The following is a 23,420-nucleotide window of genomic DNA, read 5'->3' as shown; positions in this document are numbered from 1 at the left end:
AAGTTATATAGAACATCTGTAACAAGGAGATAATATCTATTCTCATCCAATAAGATTTCAGCAACTACTTCCAGATCCTAAGCGCTTAAAGTGAGATCCTGTTATTTAATCTTGACATAATCTTGATACTACAAGCACGTAGATTCAGCACCGTAATTCGTAAGTGGAAGAGTTTACATGTTACTACCTTTTTTTAAAATAAAGTAAAATTTGTAACTGTATCAAGGAATCACAGAAGAGAAAATGGAGCAGAAAGGAATATGATTAACTATTAAAATATCATATATTCATATGGAATATTGTCTTACTATTTGTCTTATGCGCCTTAAATAATTCAGAACTGTTGTTAATTTGTATCTGTTTAAAATATTACCCATTAGAATTGATCCTGATGTAGCTAAAGCTTCTGATCCAGAGGCTGAAGACCAAAGTATGATGGGAAGATTTGTCAAAGTTGAAAGACAGGTAAACCTTCAAATTATTGTTCAAAAACCAATGATAATGCAGCTATGATTTGTTTTGAAGAGACTCCAGTTCTTTTTCTGGCTGAAGGTGTGTGCCATGTGCTTTTGTCATTCCTGTGAGCACTGAGAGCAGCAAAGTAGAATTGTAGAAATTAAAGGCACTGAACAAGGCCATTCAGAAACAAGGACCATTCTAACAGGATAGAATTGAGAAAAATTTCTTCACAGGAAGATAGTGAATCTTGGAAACTATGCAGATTCATATGCTCAGAATATTCAAAGCAGAAATCAATAGATGTTCAGATATTATGAGAATAAAAGCAAATGGAGTCAGTGTAAAATCAATCATGCTCATTGAGCATGTGTCAGGGCCTGAATGTCCTACTGTTTCTATTTTCCAGTTCTTTGCTTACTTTCAAAATATTTGTCTATTACTTAATGCAAAATCAGTGAAGCAGGAACATAACCAGTAGCTAATACTTCAGTGCCCATTTGATATATGCTGTCTGTTGTTTATTATGCAGTCTCCTCCAAACAGAGGAAACAAAAAACATCTCCAGTAATAATTTTGGTGAACAGCTTCACTGAGTACCTTAAGAGTGACTTTCAGTCACTTGAATCGTTAATTCCCCAACTCTGACTTCTCTAACCTTAGCCTTCTTTTTTGTTCCAAAGAAACTCAATGTAGTCCTCCTGAACCAGCACTGTGTTCAACAATGACAGTTATTTAGCATGTCCATCATTTTAGTTTTCATTTACCAATACTTTTTGGTGTTTTCTAATAATAATCATTTTACATGATAGCCCTTCTTCTCTCATTTATGTCTCATCCAGACCAAATTTTTATTTCTTTATTTGTTCCATTGGCATTATTTTTTCATGAACATACTTTTTTGATCATTCCAACCCTCTGTTCTTTCACTGGCCTTCAATTTTATCTTTCTGCCCAATCCCCATTTTTTAATGGCTCTTAAGTCCTATTTTATCTCTAACTTTTTTTCAGTCCTGAAATATCAACTTTATATTCTTTCTCACAGATGCTATCTGATCTGCTGAGAATTTCCATTTTCTGTATCTATGTTGAGTAATTAATGATACCAATTATTATGGCCAGCATTTTACTTACTTCTGCAAACCTCTTTCTGTGATTTACTTTCATTGTTTCATGGCCAGACCAGAAGCTCCCAAATATATTTAGGATTTAAAACCAATTGTTTCCATACATCATTTTTAAACTCAACTTTACTTTTGTTCTGTTTCCCTTTAATATATGATGCCCGAGTCATGCCCTCATCTAAACAATTTCCTCCTTACACAAAATGCGCAAGATAATTAGTGGTTCTCGCTGGCCTACTAATCCTAGAATGCTTAATGAATTTATTGTGCTATGTTTCAAACCCACCTGTTCACTTAGTACTTTTATTTGTTGTTTTTATCAGTTTTTATACCCGTGCACCTTAACATTTTCTTTTCTGCTTTGCTACTTTAGTTCTTCTTCTACTGTAACTTTTTGGCTTACATTCTTCTCTGTGGAGAAAAATAATACTTTTTATTAATGAGTAAAATAATCTAAGCCCTATTTAAAAATCAATGTGACCTTTCTTGTTCTAGAACTCCCCCTTTATTACTTGCATAGAGGTTTAAGAAAAATGTGTGAAGTCTTTGAAATTTATTGATATTTTCCTGTGTTAGGTTATTTTGATCTAATAGGAGGGAAGAGCTGGAGTTATTTGGCCCTTTGAGCCTTCTCTGCTGCCACACAATAAGATAACTGAATGGCACGTCCGTAAGTTGTCTTTTGTGGAAAAACACCAAAAGCTCACTCTGCTTTGAATTAAGTCATTTCACTATTTTGGTCTTAACTGGATGGCCTTTATTCTGCAGCTGAAATTTCTCATTCTATGCAGACAAATTCCTCATAATCTAATTCCACCTATCACACACCTTTTCCTTTTATATTCTAAACACTTCAGTAATGATGCAAAGAGGACCAGCCTTCACAGATGCTGTTCCACCTGCTGAGCTTGTCTAGTATATTTTTAAATACTCCTGGTTCTGGCTGCTTGGTCAGGTTACAAACTCCCCTGGTACCTGCCTTGGAAAGCTTTCTAATAATTCTGTATTCCAAATAGATTTGGGCCTTGTCAGCTTAATTTGTCCTTTTAGGGTGATATCTCCACCCCAGGAATCAACCAAATGAGCCTGTATTGACACCTGAGTTTAGTGTCACAGCTAAAAGCTGACAACTGAATTTGGTACTGATCCCTTCTTTATGCGTTGCTCATCAATACAAGTCCATAAATAAACAATACTGAGGTGGAGAAGAGGAAGAACCAGGAGATACAAGGAGGACCCAACTCAAATTCCAATAGTCATACTATTGCCTTCTCTCCTTGCTTCACACCAAACCTGCTGTTTCCATTCCTTCCCAGTGGACTACTGCCAACTGCCATTTACCTCTGAATTCCTAAGAGCCGCAAACAGCAATAGTATTACACTGGAACTAATCACAAACAGACCGCTCCTTTTGCTGATAAGCCCTTTGGTTTAATTACATCCAGTGCATAGACTGGTCCTAAACATTTGTAAAATGCAAAACATTGCTGGGAACTATTTCACATGTTCTGGGTTTTTTTTAAGTATTGTAAGATTCACAGTGTGATTTTGTTTATTTTGGGATGGTACTTTTGAAAAGTGAGGCTGTTTGTTTGGTTTACATGCATACATATCATATGTGTAATCACTGCTCTATTGGATTGAAGCAGTCTTGGTCATCTTGTTGGGTTTACACTGAGAAATGATCAGGACGTCAATATTTGGCCAATCATGTTACACAGATTGCGAACGGCAACATTAATTTGTGCAAGACCGTAGATAAGATGATCAGACGTTTCTGAAAGTAGCCTTAATGAAAAATGAAGTTCAGGGAGAATGTTCAAAACTCTTTCTCATGGGGAAATACTCTTCATGTTCTCTTACTGAGTGTGCCTACAGCTATTAAATTGATGCACTTTCTCTGATCGATTACAGGTAGAGGGAATGGAGAAGAAGATTGACTTCCTCGTAGACATGCACATTCAGCAGATGAATACTCAGCATTCTGCATCAACTAGGTATTATTCAGCAAGAGGGGCAGGGCCATCCACAAGGCAGAGTCCAGTAGATGACAAGGTGGAAGACAAATACTCTGAGATTAAACGAGTCATCTCAAACTATTCTGAATCCTGCACCTACATGGTGCCTCAAAATTGTTATCAAGTCCAAGTTGCTTCTGTTGATCCTTTTAGTTTCTTCAGACAGAATACAGGAGGAACAAAGTTTACATCTTTAGCTGCTGATCTATCAAGATTTCCTCCACCTCCTGCTCCATCATACACAGAGAGACCGACAGTTCTTCCAATCTGTTCGCTGACAGACGCACAAGATAATGTGTGCCCCAGCTATCAAAGAGGAGAAGTAACGAGTCCTTACTCAGACAGAGTAACAGTGAGACATGGGAGAAGTACGAGAGACAGTGATACTCCCATCTCTCTCCTTTCAGTCAACCATGAAGAACTTCAACGATCTCCCAGTGGCTTCAGCATCTCTCAGTCTAAGGACGACTTGACTTTTGGGTTTTATGGGGGAGGAAGCTGGCCAAAATCAAAACTTTATTTAGCAGAGGGTGAGACAGACACAGATACCGATCCATACACACCATGTGGTTCTGCGCCTCTCTCTTCTACAGGAGAAACACTTCCAGACAATATATGGTCTTCATCAAATAAACCAGTTTAGCAGGGGTCACTGGTTGACTAATATGTACTGTATAAAAAGAATCACATTCCTTGCTTTATACAAAGCATCCAGATCTTATTGTTACCTGTTTCACTGACAAACATTGCATGAAATGCATGGGCAAAATGCTTGACAACTGTTAACATTTTCAATATTCCAAAAGCAATTTTTTCATAAATAAATTTTGAAAGTTGTAAAGATTCGCATGTTAGTGCATGAGCAATTTGAACAGTATTAATAACAAAGCTACATCTCTTCTGTGTTATTGTATAGTAATAATGTAACTTTAATTCCTACAATATATGTGGGTTAGAATCTATGCAGAGAGTTATTAGGTATATTTGTTTTTAACAGTGCTTTGACCTGCAAATAGACTCTCAAAGAGACAGTGTTCCTTTCATTATCCTAGCTAACTAGATGGGTTTTACCATGACATATTTTTGTTCCGTTTTCTAACTTAACATGTTGCTGGAACCTAAAGTTTAAGAAATCTTTTCTGAATTTTAAATACAAAATTAAATTGAACAATCTGCTCCCGTATACATATTGTGGAAAACAAGTCACTTAATATCCTGTATGAAATGCAAAAATCCCCAAAGCCATGATTTATGGGGCTGGTGGAATAAATAAATAAAGAAACAACTGATGAGAATTATGGTGCTACCTCATATGTGGTGCAAGTTTCAGACTTCATCACGTCCCTGTTGTGCATGGGTTATCGATTTTTACTTTTGATCCTAAAGATGCTTTCAGAATATTTTGCACCTCTTTAAGTGCACTTACCATATCACAGGTTAAATGTCGAATGATCTGCTACCACATGAAACCTACTGTTAATTTAGTGAGACTAAATGACAAGTATAATAGTAATATAAATTAACATTGCTGGACTTTTAATAAACATAGCATATCACTTTTTAAATGTTTGTAATATGTTTGTGTAGTTCAGAGCTGTGAGCTCATATCTTTATGAATCTGTAGCTTTCATGGACGCACACAAAGATATTCAACGACAAACTATTAGAAATTAATAGAGCAACAAATTGAAGATTATTTGAATGAAGCAATAGAAAGTACCGGAAATTAACAACTTAGTGCTAAAATAATTGAGGCAACTGGATTGAAATAATTCATTTCTGGATTGAATTAAGATGTATTTTTTATGAAACAATTGATTAGCATTTGTGTTTGATCAATATATTACATAACAGGTATATGTCAAATCTCATGGCCTCTTTGCCCTCAGTGACAGCGCTTCCATATTGCCACACCAATTTTCTTTCACTGCAAAGTAATTTTTTTTTATTTCAACTTTCTGATTCCAGGAAACTTGCACAAGTAAAGGTAGTAACCAGAATCGAAAAGACTGCATACTAATCAACATATTCCCTGACCACTGGACGCTGCTACCAAAACATTTAATAGTTTTCCCTTTATGCCTGTTATGATTATGTCCATAAAAACAATACATCCAGAGGTATTTCCCTTTGCCATTTCCCTCAGCAGGCATTTGATGCATTTTCTAAGTGTTTTCTGACAGCATGCTTCGCTTGTAGGATTATGTTACAAGTGTGTTTTAAATTTAGAAGCCCATTCCATGAGTCTAACCCATCTAAAACTCTGAATCAGATAGGTAGGAACTTTATTACTGAGGAGGATATAAAATATTATCTTTAAATACCTGTAAAAATAATACTGTTCAAATGAAACATATGCAATATCTTTCAAAATTTAATTTTAGAAAGGAAAGATGGTATTAAAAAAAAGTATTTTTAGAATGGATATAGTGGTTCCTTCAAATGATAATTAGGCCAAGGATAGCAGTCATTTGTGACAGTTCAATTTCACAATATTTCCAGTAGTCCAACATAAAAAGAAAGGAAAGGGATGTTGTTTCTTTAAGAGTAAAACATGAAAGGGCCTGCTATACCTTTTGTAACACTAACACTTTGTTCTACTCTGTTTTTTATTAATATTTCAAACTATTAAAGGTAAATATACTAAAACTAAGAATAGCTGATAGGTATTTGTGCCTTGCCCAGGAGACATTTTCTTGATAACTATAAATGAGTGGATACCAGTTTGCTGTTTTAAATTAAAAAGAAACATGGTTTTCAAACAAGTGGCCTTCAGTGCTATTTCTATGTTTTGTTATCTATATTTCTAATCAACATATTTGAATTGTTCTTGTAACCTCTATTCTCAACTGCCTAATCTTTTGAAAGATGTATGGTTGTTTCTTTACTGTATGTATTATTTAGACCTATATTTAAGATTAGTTGTTCTATTCCTTTCATGACACTAGCAACAGTTATAATTAAATGAATATTAAACTGTCCTGTGTTCTTCTGCTGTAACATGCACGCCATCCTCATCTTTCAAACAAGTCCAGCAAGTTAAGTGTCAATGTGGTTAACAATACCTGCAGACATCAAAACATTCTTTCAACAGACTTTACTTTTTGTAGGGTATCTGAGATTTACCTTTTGTTGAAATGTAATAGAATTAGAAGCAAAGTCTTGTAACTTTCACTCTCTGGCTTGCCTCAATGCTTTCAGCTTTGCTATGACTACTTTTAGTCTGCCTTGCTGCACTTTGGCTGCAGAGTATTGAGCTTATATTAGTATGCCTATTACGTCCCTTATAAAGTCAAAGTTGAGTTTACCATCATATGCACAAGTACATGGATGCATAGGTGGCACCTTCTTGCCGGCAGAATGTTTTGACAGGCTTCCACATTACAGTGCAGTTCTTCCTTAAAGTATCTCAGACCACTCCGTCTATTCAGCAATTCTGACCTGTGTCCAGCTTAAAGACTTTTTTATTGTGTACGGAATTGCTGAATGGAATCGTCAGAATCATTGTGGCCCCATCTTTTCAATTGGTATTGTATGTGTCAAACACCACTGAATTTATCTCCTTCAGCAGATCTCCTCCATCAAGGCCCTTTTGCTTTATACCCTGTTTGTGGGCTCTGATTCTGAAATCTTTGAATGGACTCTCTGACAGGTTGAATAAATTCTTTTGACCTGCCAGCCATAACTGTTTGTGACCAGCTCATTGCTCCAGTCAGCTTAAGTTGCCATCCAGCTGATGATCAGCTGATAGTAGATAGTCTTTCATGAACTCACTCTGGTCTGAATGACTGGCCAGCTTGTTAGATTGCTTCGTAGGTCTCTTTTCACAATCCCAGATCGCCTCTGCAGGCATTTCTGTAACGGACTCCTGTTGTAGCATTTTGCTCCATCATAACACAATGTCTGCCTCACTTGGTAACACTAATTAAAATAAACATATGCATATCTGAATGGTCAACTCTGCAGCACTTTCCTCCCAAAGAGTGTGCTGTGTCCTTCCATTGCCAGCGACGGTACACAGTATTCTTTGATGACAAAGACAGAGGATACTGTAAATGGCAGTGGCTGGAGCAAAAACAAAATCAAACTGCCGGAGGAACTCAGCAGGTTAGAGAGCAACCGTAAAGGGAAAAGGATAGTTGATATTTTGGGTTGAGGCTCTTCATCTGAACTGGAAGTGTAAAGGGGAGGCAGCCAATATAAAGAAGTGAGGGGAAGGGATGTGGCTAGACCTGGCTAGTGATAGATGGAGCGAGGTCAGGAGGGGTGATTGGCAGATGGAGGAGGGATGAGTGGAACTAAATGACAGGCTGCAGGGCATCAGCTGGAGGCAAGAGAGTACTGCAGACAATTGAATATGCTAGAAAGATGGAGCATGGTATCAAATAAGACAGGTGGGAACAGTCATGGGAGGAGATGTGCTGTGTGGGAGGTGGAGGAGAGGAAAGAATTGGAGAGCGTGTGTTTGAATGCGTGTAGTGTAGGAGGAACTGTGTAGATTAGGAGGAGAAAGAGAAAGGCCTGAGGGGGAACAAAATACATGTAACTGGAAAATTCACAGGTCTTGCTGATGGTTTGTAGTCTACCCAGGTGGAATGTGAGGTTCTGTTCCTCGAAAGTTCCATTGTGGTCTTAAACAATTTCACGGGGGCAGTGGTCAATACTGGTTCTAGCAACCCAATATAGCACCACCCACCACAAGTGGGATTTCCCAGCGGCCAAACATTTTAATTCCCATTCCCATTTTCATTTCAACGTGTCTATCCATGGCCTGCTCTTGTGCCAAGATGAGGCCACCCTCAGGGTGGAGGAGCAACATTTTACTTTTCATCTGGGTGCCCTCCAACCTGATAGTCCGAGTATCAATTTCTCCTGGTGAATAAAATTCCATCCCCCACCCAATTCCTCACTCTGAACCTTTACCTCCTCTCACCTGCCTGTTACTTCCACTTGGATCACCTCCTCCTTTCCTTTCTCCTATTGTCTCCTCTCCTCTCCTTTCAGATTCTTTCTTCTCCAAACCTTGAACTTCCCCAACCACCTGGCTTCACCTATCATCTCCCAGTTACCCTCATCCCCCCGCCCCCCGCCCCGCTCCTTTTAATCCAGGCATCTCTCCATTTCTCTCTCAGTGTCTCAGGTTTCGGCCTGAAATGTGGACTGTTTACTCTTTTCCAGCTGCCTGACCTGCTGATTTCTTCCAGCATCTTGTGTGGTATAAATCATTTTGTTCTCTAACAGCAACAACTTTCAATTTCATTGGAAAAGTAAATTACAAGGATATATCTTATTTAACATTATTTACAAGTGAGTTTTGGATTATGTCAAATATTTGCTCACCAATCCCATGCTGAGTTAATTAATCTGGTAGTGTAACACTGAGTTGCCCTTTGTCCTGAAGAACAGCAGGCGTCAGTCTGGGGAGTAAAGACACATGCATAGAAATTGAATTTCAGCACTTTTGGTGAGTGAAACTCACACCCCATAAAGTCCTAATGCCCAATCTGATTCCCCATAGTAGATTAACAAAATGGCCAGGAATACATTAGAGATAATATTCGGGTGGCTTACAATTTGATTCACATTTTCTTTCTTTATCAATTGCTCAGGTGGACCCCACGCTTATTTAAAAGCATTTTCAGATAATTTACTGCACCCTAACCTTGAAGGATAGACTGCCCATGGCAGCTGAATAACATAAACTGTGACTGCCATGGAAAAGGCAAGACAGCAAATGAGAGAAGGAAATTCTTCATTGAGTGAAAGATAAACGTACCATCAATGAACTGAGTGTTCAATGTGAAGGCAAAAGAGACCATAGCTCCCTGAACAAGAAGGTACAGCCTTCACTTCCTAAAAAGATCGAGGCAGGCAAGGCTCCTACACCCCATGTGTTTTTTACAGGAGCGCCATTCAGTGCATCCTGACAAGTTACATCTCCATCTGGTATGGGAGCAGTGGAGCATCTGACCTGGAGTCCCTACAAAAGACTGTGAGAACAGCTGAGAGGATCATCGAGGTCTCCCTACCATCATCGGGAACATTTATCAGGAGTGCTGCAAACAGAGGGCCCTTAGAATTACTAAGGATCCCACCCACCCATCCAGCACCCTTTCCACCATCAGGCAGGAGACTATGATGATAAAAACAAGAACAGTCAGGATGAGCAACAGCTACTTCCCCTAGGCCATGAGGCTTCTGAACTCCCGGCTGCATTGTACTCAAAGTATCACTGGTTCATTTGTTGCAGAGCTTATGATATTTAATACTAATGCACTTTAGTTTGTTATTTTTGTGTGATTCATCCTTACCTTCGTAAGTTATCGTGTGTTGCATGTTATGTGTACTACTGTGCTTTAAACTCTGGTTTGAAGAAATGTTGTCTCATTTCTATATGCATTATATGATTATATACTTCATTTACATGTATGTGGTTAAATGACAATAAACATCACTTGACTGGCAACTCTGGAACAAAAATCAAAACTTTGGAAGAACTCTGCAGGTCAAGTAACATCTGTGGAGACTGAATGTATAAGTCAATATTTCATATTGAGACCCGACATAAGAACTAACTTGCAGCAAATGCCATTACAGAGAATTCAATGCACTATGAAGTTGTTTGGGCTTTCTACAAGGTGGCTTCACCTGCCTCCATCCAATGAAAGAAATCCCACCTATCAAACTAAAGAAACACCTATACGAATTTCCCACCAGCTCAAACTGTCATTTAAGCTAATTCAGTAAATGGATCAGAGATCCGTTCTCTAATATTATGACCAATGCAGATAATCCAGCAAAGAAGAAAGTGAGTGATTATCACTGGACTCTTTCTACTGATTACTGGTGAGCTGTGTTGGTGTTGAAGATTAGAGAATGGAGAAAGTCACTTTGTCTTGAATGCAGTCTGTAATTTAGCTTCCTTCTCAACAATGTCTCTCTGTCAGGGAGTCCCATTTGCCCATACACTCATCAGATGCCCTGGGAAGTGAGGCCCATGATACTCTACTTCTGCTCTTCTTGCTCCTGCTTTTCAGCCTGTGCTTCATATCCCCCAGGCTCTGGGTCTGGATGCCACTCCTCCCCTCACATCACCTGCAGTTTTTGACCATTAGAAGTGCAGGATACAGCACACAATGATGTGGTCTCCACACCTCTGGGGCATACACTGCAAGATTCCCATTGTTGGAGTGGCCTTTTTAGGAGCGGATAGTGCTAGAGTGGTTATTTGAGGATTCAGCACAGAAGAGGATTGAGAGATAGGGCAAAACAGCTGTAATTACATTTTTTCCAGTCTATTTATTATTTTCTTCTTTCTGTTTACACCGTTAGAACAGTAGAGATGCCAGGAGGATAGTTGAATGATCCTCTTGTGGGATGTGGAAAGAAAGGGAGACCTCCAGTGTTCCTGACAACTTCACCTGCAAGAAGTGCACCCAGCTGCAGCTTCTAACACTCTATGTTAAAGGGACGGAGTGGAAATTGGATGAACAACAGATCATTCAGGAGACTGAAGGGATGATAAATAGGACACATGGAGAGGTAATTATACTCAAGAGAATGACACAGGAGTCTGCGTGACAGTCAGGAAGGGGAAAGGGGTTAAATTGCTAGTGTAGAATACTAGGTGGCTATCTCCCTCAACAGCAGGTGTACCACTTTATTGACCATTGGGGGGAGGGTGACCTGACAGAGGAAAGTCACAGCAGTCAGGTCTCTGTGTCTGTAACTTAGAGGCAAAGAGGCAGAGAAGACATGAACCATTAGTTAGGGGAACAGAAGGGAGGTTCTGTGGGCGGCATCGAGATTCCCAGCTGGTTATGTTGCCTCCCATGTGCCAGGATCTGGGGCATCTCTGAGCGAGCCCTCAGCATTCTTAGGTGGGAGAGTGAGCAGCCAGAGATTGTGGTCCATGTAGGTACCAATAACATAGGTAGGAATAGTGACAAGGTACTGCAAAGTGAGTTCAGGGAGTTAGGTCCTAAGTTAAAGGGCAGGATCTTCAGAGTAGTGATCTTAGGATTCCTATCCATGCCATATGCTGGTGAAGTCAGAAATAGGAAGATCTTACAGTTTAACATGTGGCTAAGGAGTTGGTGTTCATTGGCTCTCTTGCACGGAAGGTGGGACCTGTACAGAAGGAATAGTTTGCACCTGAGATGGAAGGGGCAAGGTGACTAACATCCTAGAGGGAAGGTTTGGTAGTGCTGCTTGGGTGGTGGGGGGAGGGGAGTGTTGGTGGTTTCAATTAGTGCTGCATGGAGATGGGAACCAGAGTGCCAAAACAGACAGTGGAGAGCTTGTGGAGAACAATGTTGTTAAGGCCTTAGACAAAGTCAGGAATCAAAACATTGAACATAGTTATATTTCAATCAAGACATATTGTAGGAAAGGCTGCTCAGCTCAGGGCATGGATCGACATGTGGAAGCACGATATTGTAGCCATTAGTGAGACTTGGCTGCAGGAGGGGCAGGACTGGCAGCTCAATATTCCGGGGTCTCATTTTAATGCAACAGAGTGCAAGGGATTAAAGGGGGAGGAGTAGCATTAGTAATCAGGGCAATGTCACAGTAACTCAGGACAGACTGGAGAACTCATCTAGTGAGTCCTTATGGACAGAATGGAGAAATAAGGAAGGTATGACAAGGTTAATTGGGCTATATTAAAGACCACACAACAGTCCGCAGGATTTATCGGAACACATTTGTAGAGAGGTTGTACATTATTGCAAAAAAAATAAGATTATTATAGGAGGTGATTTTAACTTTCAACGTATTGACCGAGAGTCCTATACTCTGAAAGGACTAGATGAGATGGAGTTTATCAAGTGTGTTCGGGAAATCTTCCTTAATAAGCACATCAAAGTCCCAATGAGAGAGTGTGCAATACCTATTAGAGAATAAGACAGGGCAGTGACAGAAGTTTGTGGAGGGAAGGTATACTTAATGTCAGAGGAATGTATACAATATACATTTGTCCATCCTGAAATGCTTTTTCATCACAACCATCCATGAAAACAGAGGAGTGTCCCCAAAGAATGGATGACAGTTAAATGGTAGAATCCCGAAGTCCCCTCCAGCTCCACTCACGTAGGCTTGCAGTGCTCCAAAGACTCCATTGTTCACCCAGCATTTGACATACCACAGGTTCTCTCTCTTTCCTTAACAAGGGAGAAAGGGGTGTCTCCATTTCACAGCGAGAGGGGAGACATAACAAACAACTTGCTGGTTTACAATGTTAAAGTCAGTTGCGTCACTTTTTCTGAGCTCTGTGCACGAAGCTCTCAGGTCTCTGGGCACACAGCCAGAGACCTTCCATCTCCAACAACACAGCGATCTCCTGCAGAGGCACCAAACTCCAATTCCCCACACACAACCCCCCACCCCCGGCTCCAGAGGCATGAAATCCCAAGCCTCCGAGGGCGAGCAGAACTCTTAGGCTGTACCCTTGGCGTGTCGAACAACAGCCAGTTGTGAAACCCCAAGAGTGGGTCCCATTCCTGCTGGTCCTTTGTTGCTTATCATCTATATCAACAAATTTGCAGATGACATCAAGATTGAGAGTGTAGTGGACTTTGAGGATGACTATTAGAGCTTGCAGTAGGATCTAGACCAGCTGGAACAATCAGTTGAAAAATAGCAGATGGAATTCAATGCAGAAAAATCCAAGGGGTTACACTTTGGGAGGTCCAACCAGGGTAGATCTTACACAGTGAACAATAGGGAACTGAGGAGAGTGGGAGAAGAAAGAGATCTGGGAATACAGGTCCTTAATTCATTGAAAGTAATGGCACAGGAAGATAGGGTCCTAAAGAAAACTCATGGCATGTTGGCTTTCATAAATCAAAGTACTGAGTACAGGAGACAGAATTTGCTGAAGTTTTATGAAATGTTGGTGAGCATTGTGTGCACTTTGGGTTGCCTACATATGGAAAAGATGTAAATAAGATTGAAAAGGTACAGAGAAAAATTTACAAGGATGTTGCCATGGCTAGACGAACTGAGTTATAAGGATAGATTGAATAGGTTAGGATTTTATTCCTTGGAATGCAGAAAATTAAGGGGAGATTTGATAGAAGTCTACAAAATTATGAGAGGTATAGATATGGTAAATGTAAGTAGGCTTTTTCCACTGTGGTTGGGTGGGATGACTATCAGAGGTCATCACTTAAGAGTGAAAGATGAAAATTTTAAGGGAAACATGAGGGGAAACTTCTTCACTTTGAGGGTTGTGGGAGTGTGGGACAAACCACCAGTGCAGGTGGTGCATGTGAGCTCAATTTAAATTTTTAAGAGAAATGTGGATGGGCACATGGATGACAGGGGTATGGAGGGCTGTGGTCCAGGTGCAGGGGGATGGGAATAGGCAGCTTAAATGGTTCAGCACAGACTAGCGTGGCTGAGGAGCCTGTTTCTGTGCTGTACTTCTCTATGACTCTATAACTCTAAGGCTGACACAGGCACCAAAATCTCACTTTCAGGAAATCTATTACATTTTCCACAATGATTCTTGTATTTGGTTGGTTTGTCAGTCTTTGTTTACGTATAGTTTGCTTTTTGTAAACTATGTTGTTTTTTATCATCTTTTAAATGCCTGCAGAAAACAAATCTGAAGGTAGTATATAATAACATATACAAATTTCGATAATAGGGAACATCAAAACTTTATCGAATGCAATTCATGAGTTAGTCTTCATGACTTAACCCCAGTGCTCAATTTTTACACATCCTAGATTCTTGTGATTGCATATATTCAAAAGAGTTCATTGTGTTTAATGTTGTTTTCTAGAATGGAAGTTGATGATGACATGTGGTACTTTGGTGTTAAGCTACCAATACTACCAATGTTAACCTATTGCAACACACACAAAATGCTGGAGGATCTCAGCAGGTCGGGCAGCATGAAGGGAATGACTAAACAGTTGAGGTGTCGGGACGAGAACCGTCATCAGGTCTGAAAATGGAGGGGGAAGACATTTGAGTAAAAAGTTGGGAGTAGGGGAAGGAGGCTGGCTGGAAGGCAATTGGAAAAGCCAGGTGGATGGGTAAGGTAAAGGGCTGGAGAAGAAGGAGAGGAGAGTGGATCACAGGAGAGAAGAGACTCAGGGGAAATGATACACAGATGAGAAAAGGTAAAAGGACATACTTGGGAATAGAGGAAGAAGGGAGGCAGAGGGAAAAGAATTTTCAGTTCAGTTCAAATTCAATTGTCATTCAACCATACATGAATACCCATGAATACCTTACTCTAGGGCCGTGGTGCAATGCACAGTAACAGTCAGTAAGATACAGCCACTCAAAAAAAGTAGTCCAGTCCCGAGCCATGAATGCGAGCCTACAGTCTTCTGCTGAGAGAACAGTGGGGGCGGCACTGACTCCAGATGACGCTGTGCCACTCCACCGCTGATGGCGGGCACTGGCTCTGACGCCTCTCTCCTGGTACCCGTAGACAGACAACACTGCTGCTTGAAGCCTCAGTCTCACATGTACAAGATAGCAAGTATATATAAGATATTAGTGAAATAAAACCATGCAAAAAATATTGTCCTTATCCTGAGTCCATGAATGCCACAGAAACCTGCGCTCGATCACATTGCAGGTTATCTCCTGTCGAACGAACACATTGGGGGACAGCACTGACTCCAGCCTGCCCGGGTGGAGCACACCAGCTCCGATGCCTCCCTCCTGGAGGCTCTAAGCAGGTGACACCCTGGCTTGAGGCCTAGTCTTCATTACAACTGAGACCACATGGATCCCCAGCCATCTACCCCTGCTCTCCACCAATAAATCAGTGAATTGAGGCAGCAATCCACATTGACAATGTCTAAAAGGGCCTTGCGACCACCAGAAAAGTGACCAAGCCGGTTACTCGCCATCAGACTGTACGCCTCCTTTGATTCAGTCAGCAGCACAGTACACAGCTCCTTCAATTTCTCTGCTAATGAGCAACTTGCTGACAGAGTTGAGCTGCAGTACCTTTAAGGGTTTGTGATTGTATAAAATACATTTAAAAAGGACTACGACCCTGTAGAAGTTGCTGCAATTGATCTTTACTGGAAGGAGAAATTGATATCATACTTTCAGGTTGGAGGTTACCCCAATGGAATGTAAAGTGTTGCTCCTCCAGAAGAGGGGGTCATGAACTCACATGCCAGAATGGAAATGGGAATAGAATTAAAATGTTGGCCCACCAGGAAGTTCCACTTTTGGCAGATGAAGTGGAGGTGCTTGATGAAGCCGACGCTAATTTACGACAAGTCTCACCATGTAGAGGAGGCCATATGGTGAGAGCTGGACACAATAGACGATGCACTGGTGAAGTGTTGCCTCACCTGGAGGGACTGTTTGGACCCTGAATGGAGGTGAGGGAGGAGGTGTACGGGCAGGTGTAGCACTTGCGCTGTTTGCAGGGAAAGTGCCAGGAGGGAGATTAGCGGGGAATGAAGAATGGACAAGGGAATCACGGAGGGAGCAATCCCTGTGGAAAGTGGAGAGGTGGGGAAGGGAAGATATGTTTAGTAGTAGGATCCCTTTGGAGATGGCAGATGTTATGGAGGATGATGTGGTGGCTGGTATCACTATTAAAGTGGCGGAAAGGGGGTGACCACGAATGTATAGGTAATGGAGGAGAGGGCAGCGTCGATGATGGAGAGAGGGAAGCTCCAACCTTTGAAGAGGGGGGACCTCCCTGATGTCCTGAAATGGAAAGCTGTGTCCTGGGAACAGCTGCAGTGGAGATGAAGGAATTGTGTAAAAGGAATAGCATTTTTACAGGAGATAGGGTGGGAAGAGATATAGTCGAGATAACTGTGGGGGTCGATAAGTTTATAAAAGATGTCAGTTGATAGTTTGTCTCCAGCGGTGGAGACAGACAGATCAAGGGGGCAGGGATGGTATGGGAACTGCCAGAGATGGACCAAGTGAATTTAAGGGCAGGGTGGAAGTTGGAGCAAAGTTGAAGAAATTGATGAGCTCAGAGGGATGAAGCAGCACCAATGCAGTTGTTAGTTAGATGGAGGAAGAGTTGGAGTTTATTAGTGGGGAAGGCTCGGAACGTGGACTATTTTACATAGCCAGTGAAGGGGCAGACATAGCTATAGCCCATGGAGGTGTCTGTGGCTAGCCCTTGAGTCTGGAGAAAGTGGGAGGAGCCAAAGGAAAAACGGTTGAGGATGAGGACCAGTTCTGCTGGATGGAGGAATGTGGTGTAGCATGGGGATTGTTTGGCTCTTTCATTTAGAAAGAAGCAAAGAGCTTTGAGGGCTTCTTGATGGAGGATAGGTGTGTATGGTCGCTGGACATCCATGTGAAAACAAACCGGTCAGTGCCAGGGAATTGAGAGTTACTGAGGAGACTGAGGCCATAAGAAGTGTTGTGGACATAGGTGGAAACAGATTGAACCAACTGAGATAGAATGGATTAAGTTCAGTTATGAGGACACGAGTTCAGTGGGGCAGGAGCAGACAGAGAGAATAGGTCTACCTGGACAGTCTTGTTTGTGGAACTTGAGTAGGAGGTAGAAGCTGGCAGAGCAGGTTAAGGGAACTATGAGTTTGCTAGCAGTGGATAGGAGTTCTCCAGAATTGATGAGGTTAGTGATGGTGTTGGAGACAGTTTTCTGATGGTCCAAAGTGAGATTCTCTTCAAGGGGTAGGTATGTGGAGGTGTCTGAGAGTTGCCACCTGGCCTCAGCAAGGTAGAGGTCAGAACGCCACACTACAGCACGCAGTTTGTCTGTAGGCTTGATGGTTGGGATTGGTTTGGAGAGACGTGAGAGCAGGGCATTCAGCGGAGGTAAGATTCAAAGAGGAGAGAGAGTGCTGAAGTCGAGACAGGTGCTGTCTCACTGGCAATTTGAGATGAAATGATTCAGAGCAAGCAGAGATCCAGAGCAGGGTGTCCAAGAAGAGGACTTCTTCCTGTTTTATATCGCTATTTTTAAACATCCATTGGCAAAGAATGGGTAACTCTTGATGCTAAATATGATGTGAAATTATTAAGCAACAAATTGTTTGCATAAAAGCTGACATCACAATATTAAGTTGATCATCTTTCTTACTTATTGTGATAATCAGTAATTAAGGTCATGAAGTTATCCTAGAACTCAGTCAAATTCGACGCACATTTCAAGCCTGACTGATTTAGTGAATAGACCCTGTACATACCATAGCTACTTGCTTCACGCATGATCTGATTTCAAATACCTGAGCAGTGAGAGAGGAATAAACTGCAAATTCAAAACAGTTTAGGTGAGTGGGATCAGGGTCTCAAGTTCATTGCCACTTAATCTTTCGTTAAATACTTCATAAAACTCAGATTTGGATTACTTTTGCAGATAGTGCCTTTTGAATAGTGTTCTGAAATAGAGAATCTTCAGCCATAGGATAGAGGTAAGCCACATTCAACAAATTATCTGTATAGTTTTGTCTTTATTTTTGTTCATTCTAATTAGATACACAAAGACAAAATGTTATTAGTGCTGGATTAACTAATAACACCATAAAAATTAACTATGAAATTTTCACTTAAATCATCTTGTACCTTTAACCTAATCTAAGGTGGGATGAAACAGGATTGCCTCAATAGGGATTATGTTTGTGAAAAATAACTTTGGAAAGCTTATTTCCAAATTTGAGACTTAAAATAGTTGGATGTTACCTTATTTTAAATTGATCTGAAGCATTCTTAACTCTTTTCTGTTGGCGGTTTGACAGCGAGCTGCCAGCAAACGAGCTTCTCGTAGAGCAGGGCAATTCCAGCTTATGTAGCTGGGGCTTTCAGTCTAGAAGCTTGCTACATGCTGACAGTGGTGTTGACTTACTACTCCACACCTGAACTCATTACCACGTCTAGGACAGTTCTGGATCATCCTTTGTGGGGCTGGATATGCTGTGTGTCAGCCTCTGATCATTACATCAGCATCTAGGTTGTCCCATTCCAAATGGAGTCATCAAACTAACTGGAAAAGGTAAGTGAATAGAAGTGTTTTATCCTTTATGTTAATTAGTTTTAATTTCATTGAGTCTTAAAGTCATGGAGTTATTGCATGGAGACAAGACCCTTAGCCCAAGTTGTGCATGCTGGGCAAATCCCATTTCCTTGCCCTTGGTCCATATCCCTCTAAATTTTACCTCTCCATATGCTTGTACAAATGTCTTTTAAGTGCCATGATCATACTTGCCTCTATCATTTTCTTTGGCAGCTCACTGCACATGCCCATCCATTGAAAAAAGTGTCCATCAGAACAAAGTTAGAACTGAGTTCGTTGTCACATGCACAAGTATTGTACATGTAGGCATAGGTGCAATGAAAAACTTACCTGCAGCAGAATTACAGGTTCGTAGCATCATATACACAAAATTCACAAGAAAAAAACATACATTGAAAACAAAAATTATTTAAAAAAATAAGAAAGAACACAACTAGAATAATAAATAAGTCATTTTGTAATGCAAAAAGAGTGAAATGGTCAATATGTTACTATACTGGGCTAGTAAGGTAATGACCACTTCCTGTCAAGATGGAGCCTGCATACAAAGCTCCATCAGTCAATATCTTCTGTTCCATCAGACCACAAAGCTATTTATTTCACTTCTTTTACGTTTGTTTCATCTTGAATGTGTTTCTGGACTGTTAGAGTCTGCAATTTAGAGTTTGTTGAACTAGTGCTTTGTTTTCTCTGAGAAGATTCTGGAAAGTAGCGAGCGTGAGTGTCAAGGCAAAGATGGTGTGTGAGCCAATGTTTGACTCCATTTCCCGCTTAAAGTATTCATTGTTGACTGATTAAAGTGATGAGGAAGGTTGTACCATTGAGGCAAATGCAGAGAACGCCCACTGCCTGCTTCTGACTGCTTGTGGGGTCACTCTGCTGCTGGTGAGGAAGCCTATGTGGCCAATTGCTGTGGCTGGAGGATAGGCCTTTGTGTGTCCCTCCTTCAGTGATGTTGGAGGATGTAAATGAGGTTTCTGCATTTACGGATTTTGTCTATAGACTATGGACTTCTTTTCAGTCTTGTGGATTTTATATTCTGTTTTTGTCCACTCTTTCTTATTTTTTTGGGGGCCAGGTAAGGGGGATTTGGGTGTCGATGTTCTTGTTGCATTTTTGTTAGTTTTTTTGTGGGAGGAGAGCAGAATTTGGGGCCGATGTTCTTGTTGTGCTTAAAGTGGGAGGAGGGAGGTTTGGCAATGTGGTTGATGATCATTGCCATTCTTTTTTTGTGTGAGTAGGGTGAGTTTGCTGTTTCTCTCTGAACTGGTCTCCATGATTTTCCTTTGTTTCGTGGCTTTCTGGAAAAGAAGAAGCTTTGAGATGTATACTGCATACATACTTTGATAATAAAAAAAACCTTTGAACTGTTGATTAGGGTTGTGCGGTTTGGTTCAAAGACTGAATGGCTGAAGAGAAGTAGCTGTTCATAGACTTGGTGATGTGGGACTTCAGGCCTCTATACCTCCTGCCCAATGATAGTTGAAAAAAGATGACATGGACAAGATGGTGGGAGATGTTGATGAGAGATATTGCCTTCTTGAGCATCACCTTTAATTAGAACTTTCTCTTCTCACCATAATCATATGCACTCTGATTTTAGACTCCCCTACTCAGGCAAAACTACTATGACTATTTACTTAGCAAACACGAGGAAAGCTGCAGATGCTGGAAATTCAAACAACACACAAAATGCTGGTGGAACACAGCAGGCTAGGAAGCCTCTATAGGGAGAAGCACTGTCGATGTTTCGGGCCGAGACTAGTCCTGATGAAGGGTCTTGGCTCGAAACATCGACAGCGCTTCTCCCTATAGATGCTGCCTGGCCTGCTGTGTTCCACCAGCATTTTGTGTGTGTTGTTGTATGACTATTTACTTGATCCATTTGTGATATCTCCCTCTCCATTCCTAATCTCACTGTCTCCATATCTGGAGGCTAACTGTCTTCTGATATCTTTTATAAACCTACTTATTCCCACAACCATACTTCTTCACATCCTGTCTTCTGTAAAAATGCCATTCCATTTTCTCAGTTCCTTTATCCCTGCTGCATCTGTTCCCAGGACATCAGAGATTTTCTTCATCTTCAAAACACCCTTCCTCCACCATTGATGCTGCCCTCACCCACATCTCCTCCATCTCTCAGGCACCCTCACTCACACCATCTTCCTGCTACCTTAACAGCAATAGAGTTCCTCTCCTCCTCACCTACCACCACATGAGCCTTCACATCCAATGCATCATTCTCCACAACTTCTGCCATCTTCAACGGAACCCTACCAACAAGCACATCTTTACCTTCCCCGCCCCCACTCACCACTTTCCACAGGGATCACTCCTTCCATTATCCCCTTGTCTATCCTTCCCTCCGCACTAATCTCTCTCCTGGCACTTATCCCTGCAAATGACAGATGTGGAACACCTGTCCATCCACTCCCACCCTCACCTCCATTCAGGGTCACAAACAGTCCTTCCAGGTGAGGCAACACTTCACCTGCAAGTTGGTTGGGGGTCGTTTACTGTATCCAGTGCTCTTGATGCAGCCTCCTCTACATTGGTGAGATCCAGGTAGATTGAGGGCCCGCTTTGTCAGGTACATTTACAATGTCCACAATAAGCAGGATTTCCCAGTGGCAAACTACTTCGATACCAGTCCCCGTTTCCATCCTGAATTGTCCATGGTCTCTTCATCTGCCATGATGAGGCCACTTTCAGGTTGGAAAAACAACAGATTCAGAATCAGGTTTATTATCACTGGCATGTGACGTGGAATCTGTTAATTTAGCAGTAGCAGTTCAATCCAATACATAATCCAGCAGAGAGAAAATGATAAATAAAATAAAAGTAATAATAATAAAAAATAAGTAGAACAATTATGGTATACATATATTGAATAGATGAAAAAAATGCAAAAACTGAAATACTGTATATTAAAAAAAAGTGAGGTAGTGTCCAAAGATTCAATGTCCCTTTAGGAATCGGATGGCAGTGAGGAAGAAGTTGTACCTGAATCAGAGTGTGTACCTTCAGGTTTCTGTACCTCCTACCTGATGGCAACAGTGAGAAAAAGGCATGTCCTGGATGCTGGAAGTCCTTAATAATGGATGCTGCCTTTCTGAGACACTGCTCCCTGAAGATGTCCTGGGTAATTTGTAGGCTAGTGCCCAAGATGGAGCTGACTAGATTTACAATCTTCTGTAGCTCCTTTCCATTCTGTGCAGTAGCCCCTCCATACCAGACAGTGATGCAGCCTGTCAGAATGCTCTCCACGGTACAACGATAGAAGATTTTGAGTGCATTTGTTGACATGCCAAATCTCTTCAAACTCTTAATAAAGTATAGCCCCTGTCTTGCCTTCTTTATAACTACATTGATATGTTGGGACCAGGTTAGATCTTCAGAGATCTTGACACTCTGGAACTTGAAACTGCTCACTCTCTCCACTTCTGATTGCTCTATGAGGATTGGTATGTGTTCCTTCATCTTACCTTTCCGGAAGTCTACAATCAGCTCTTTCATCTCACTAATGGTCAGTGCCAGGTTGTTGCTGTGATACCACTCCACTAGTTGGCATACCTCACTCCTGTATGCCCTCTCATCATCACCTAAGATACTACCAACAATGGGTGTATTGTCAGCAAATTTATAAATGGTGTTTGAGCTATGCCTAGCCACAGAGTCATGTGTATATAGAGAGTAGAGCAGTGGGCTGCGCACACACCTCTGATATGCGCCAGTGTTGATTGTCAGTGAAGAGGAGATGTTATCACCAATCAGCACAGATTGTGATCTTCCAGTTAGGAAGCTGAGGATCCAATTGCGGAGGGAGGTACAGAGGCCCAGATTCTGCAATTTCTCAATCAGACTTGTTGTAATGATAGTATTAAATGCTGAGCTATAGTTGATGAACAGCTTCCTGACGTAGGTGTTTGTGTTGGCCAGGTTGTCCAAAGCGATGTGGAGAGCCATTGAGATTGCGTCTGCCATTGACCTATTGTGGCAATAGGCAAATTGCAATGGGTCCAGGTCCTTGCTGAGGCAGGAGTTCATTCTAGTCATGACCAGCCTCTCAAAGCATTTCATCACTGTCGATGTCAGTGTTACCGGGCAATAGTCATTAAGGCAACCCACATTATTCTTGTTAAGCACTGGTATAATTGTTGCCTTTTTGAAGCAAGTGGGAACTTCAGTCCATAGCAGTGAAAGGTTGAAAATGTCCCCTGAATACTCCCGCTAATTGGTTGGCTCATTTTCAGAGCCTTACTGGATACTCCATCAGGACCTTCCACCTTGCGAGGGTTCACCCTCTTTGAAGACAGCCTGACATTGGCCTCTGATGGGTCACCAAGTGCTGTGTTCCCCCTTTCATAGTGGGCATAGAAGGTGTTGAATTCATCTGGTGGTGAAACATCGCTGCCATTTTTGCTATTGGGTTGCACTTTGTAGGAAGTAATGTCTTGCAGACCCTGCCGGAGTTGCTGGGCATCTGACGTCGCCTCCATTCTGGTTCGAAATTGTGACTTCACCCTTGAAATAGTCCACTTTATAGTCTGTCTAGGTATTCTTCAACTTAATGCATGAACATCCATTTTTCCAACTTACAGCAATTTTACCTCCTCCTCCTTCCCTCTTCTTCATTTCCTCACGTTGAGCCCTTTCTTAAGTATTCTCTTCCCCTCACCTGCCTGTCACCTCCTCCTTCATTTTCTACCATGGTCCATTCTCTTTCCCTGTCAGATTTCTTCTTCTCTCTTTATCTCTTCCACCTATCACCTCCCAGTTTCTTACTTTATGCCCCACTTCCCTCACCCACCTGGCTTCACCTATCACTGT

The 23,420-nt window shown here is 41.3% G+C and overlaps 2 protein-coding genes across 2 annotated transcripts in view; both read left to right on the top strand.

Annotated features, from left to right (window-relative positions):
• Positions 1-6,496, top strand: part of kcnq3 (potassium voltage-gated channel, KQT-like subfamily, member 3) — a 352,587-nt gene extending 346,091 nt beyond the window's left edge. The window contains exons 13-14 of the mRNA XM_059991102.1: positions 381-465; positions 3,495-6,496. Of these exons, the coding sequence (XP_059847085.1) occupies positions 381-465; positions 3,495-4,241 (832 nt within the window). The 3' untranslated portion in view covers positions 4,242-6,496. The remainder of the gene's footprint in view (positions 1-380; positions 466-3,494) is intronic.
• An 11,968-nt stretch (positions 6,497-18,464) lies between these two features.
• The window catches only part of LOC132381436 (HERV-H LTR-associating protein 1), a 57,035-nt gene continuing 52,079 nt past the window's right edge, over positions 18,465-23,420 (top strand). Inside the window, exon 1 of the mRNA XM_059950877.1 lies at positions 18,465-18,566. The gene's annotated coding sequence lies outside the window, so the exon portion shown is untranslated. The remainder of the gene's footprint in view (positions 18,567-23,420) is intronic.

The sequence above is a fragment of the Hypanus sabinus genome, chromosome 1 (genome assembly GCF_030144855.1).
Source record: "Hypanus sabinus isolate sHypSab1 chromosome 1, sHypSab1.hap1, whole genome shotgun sequence".
Classification (NCBI taxonomy): Eukaryota; Metazoa; Chordata; class Chondrichthyes; order Myliobatiformes; family Dasyatidae; genus Hypanus; species Hypanus sabinus.
The sequence above is the reverse complement of the archived record's forward strand: the minus strand, read 5'-3'. Positions and strand labels throughout refer to the sequence as shown.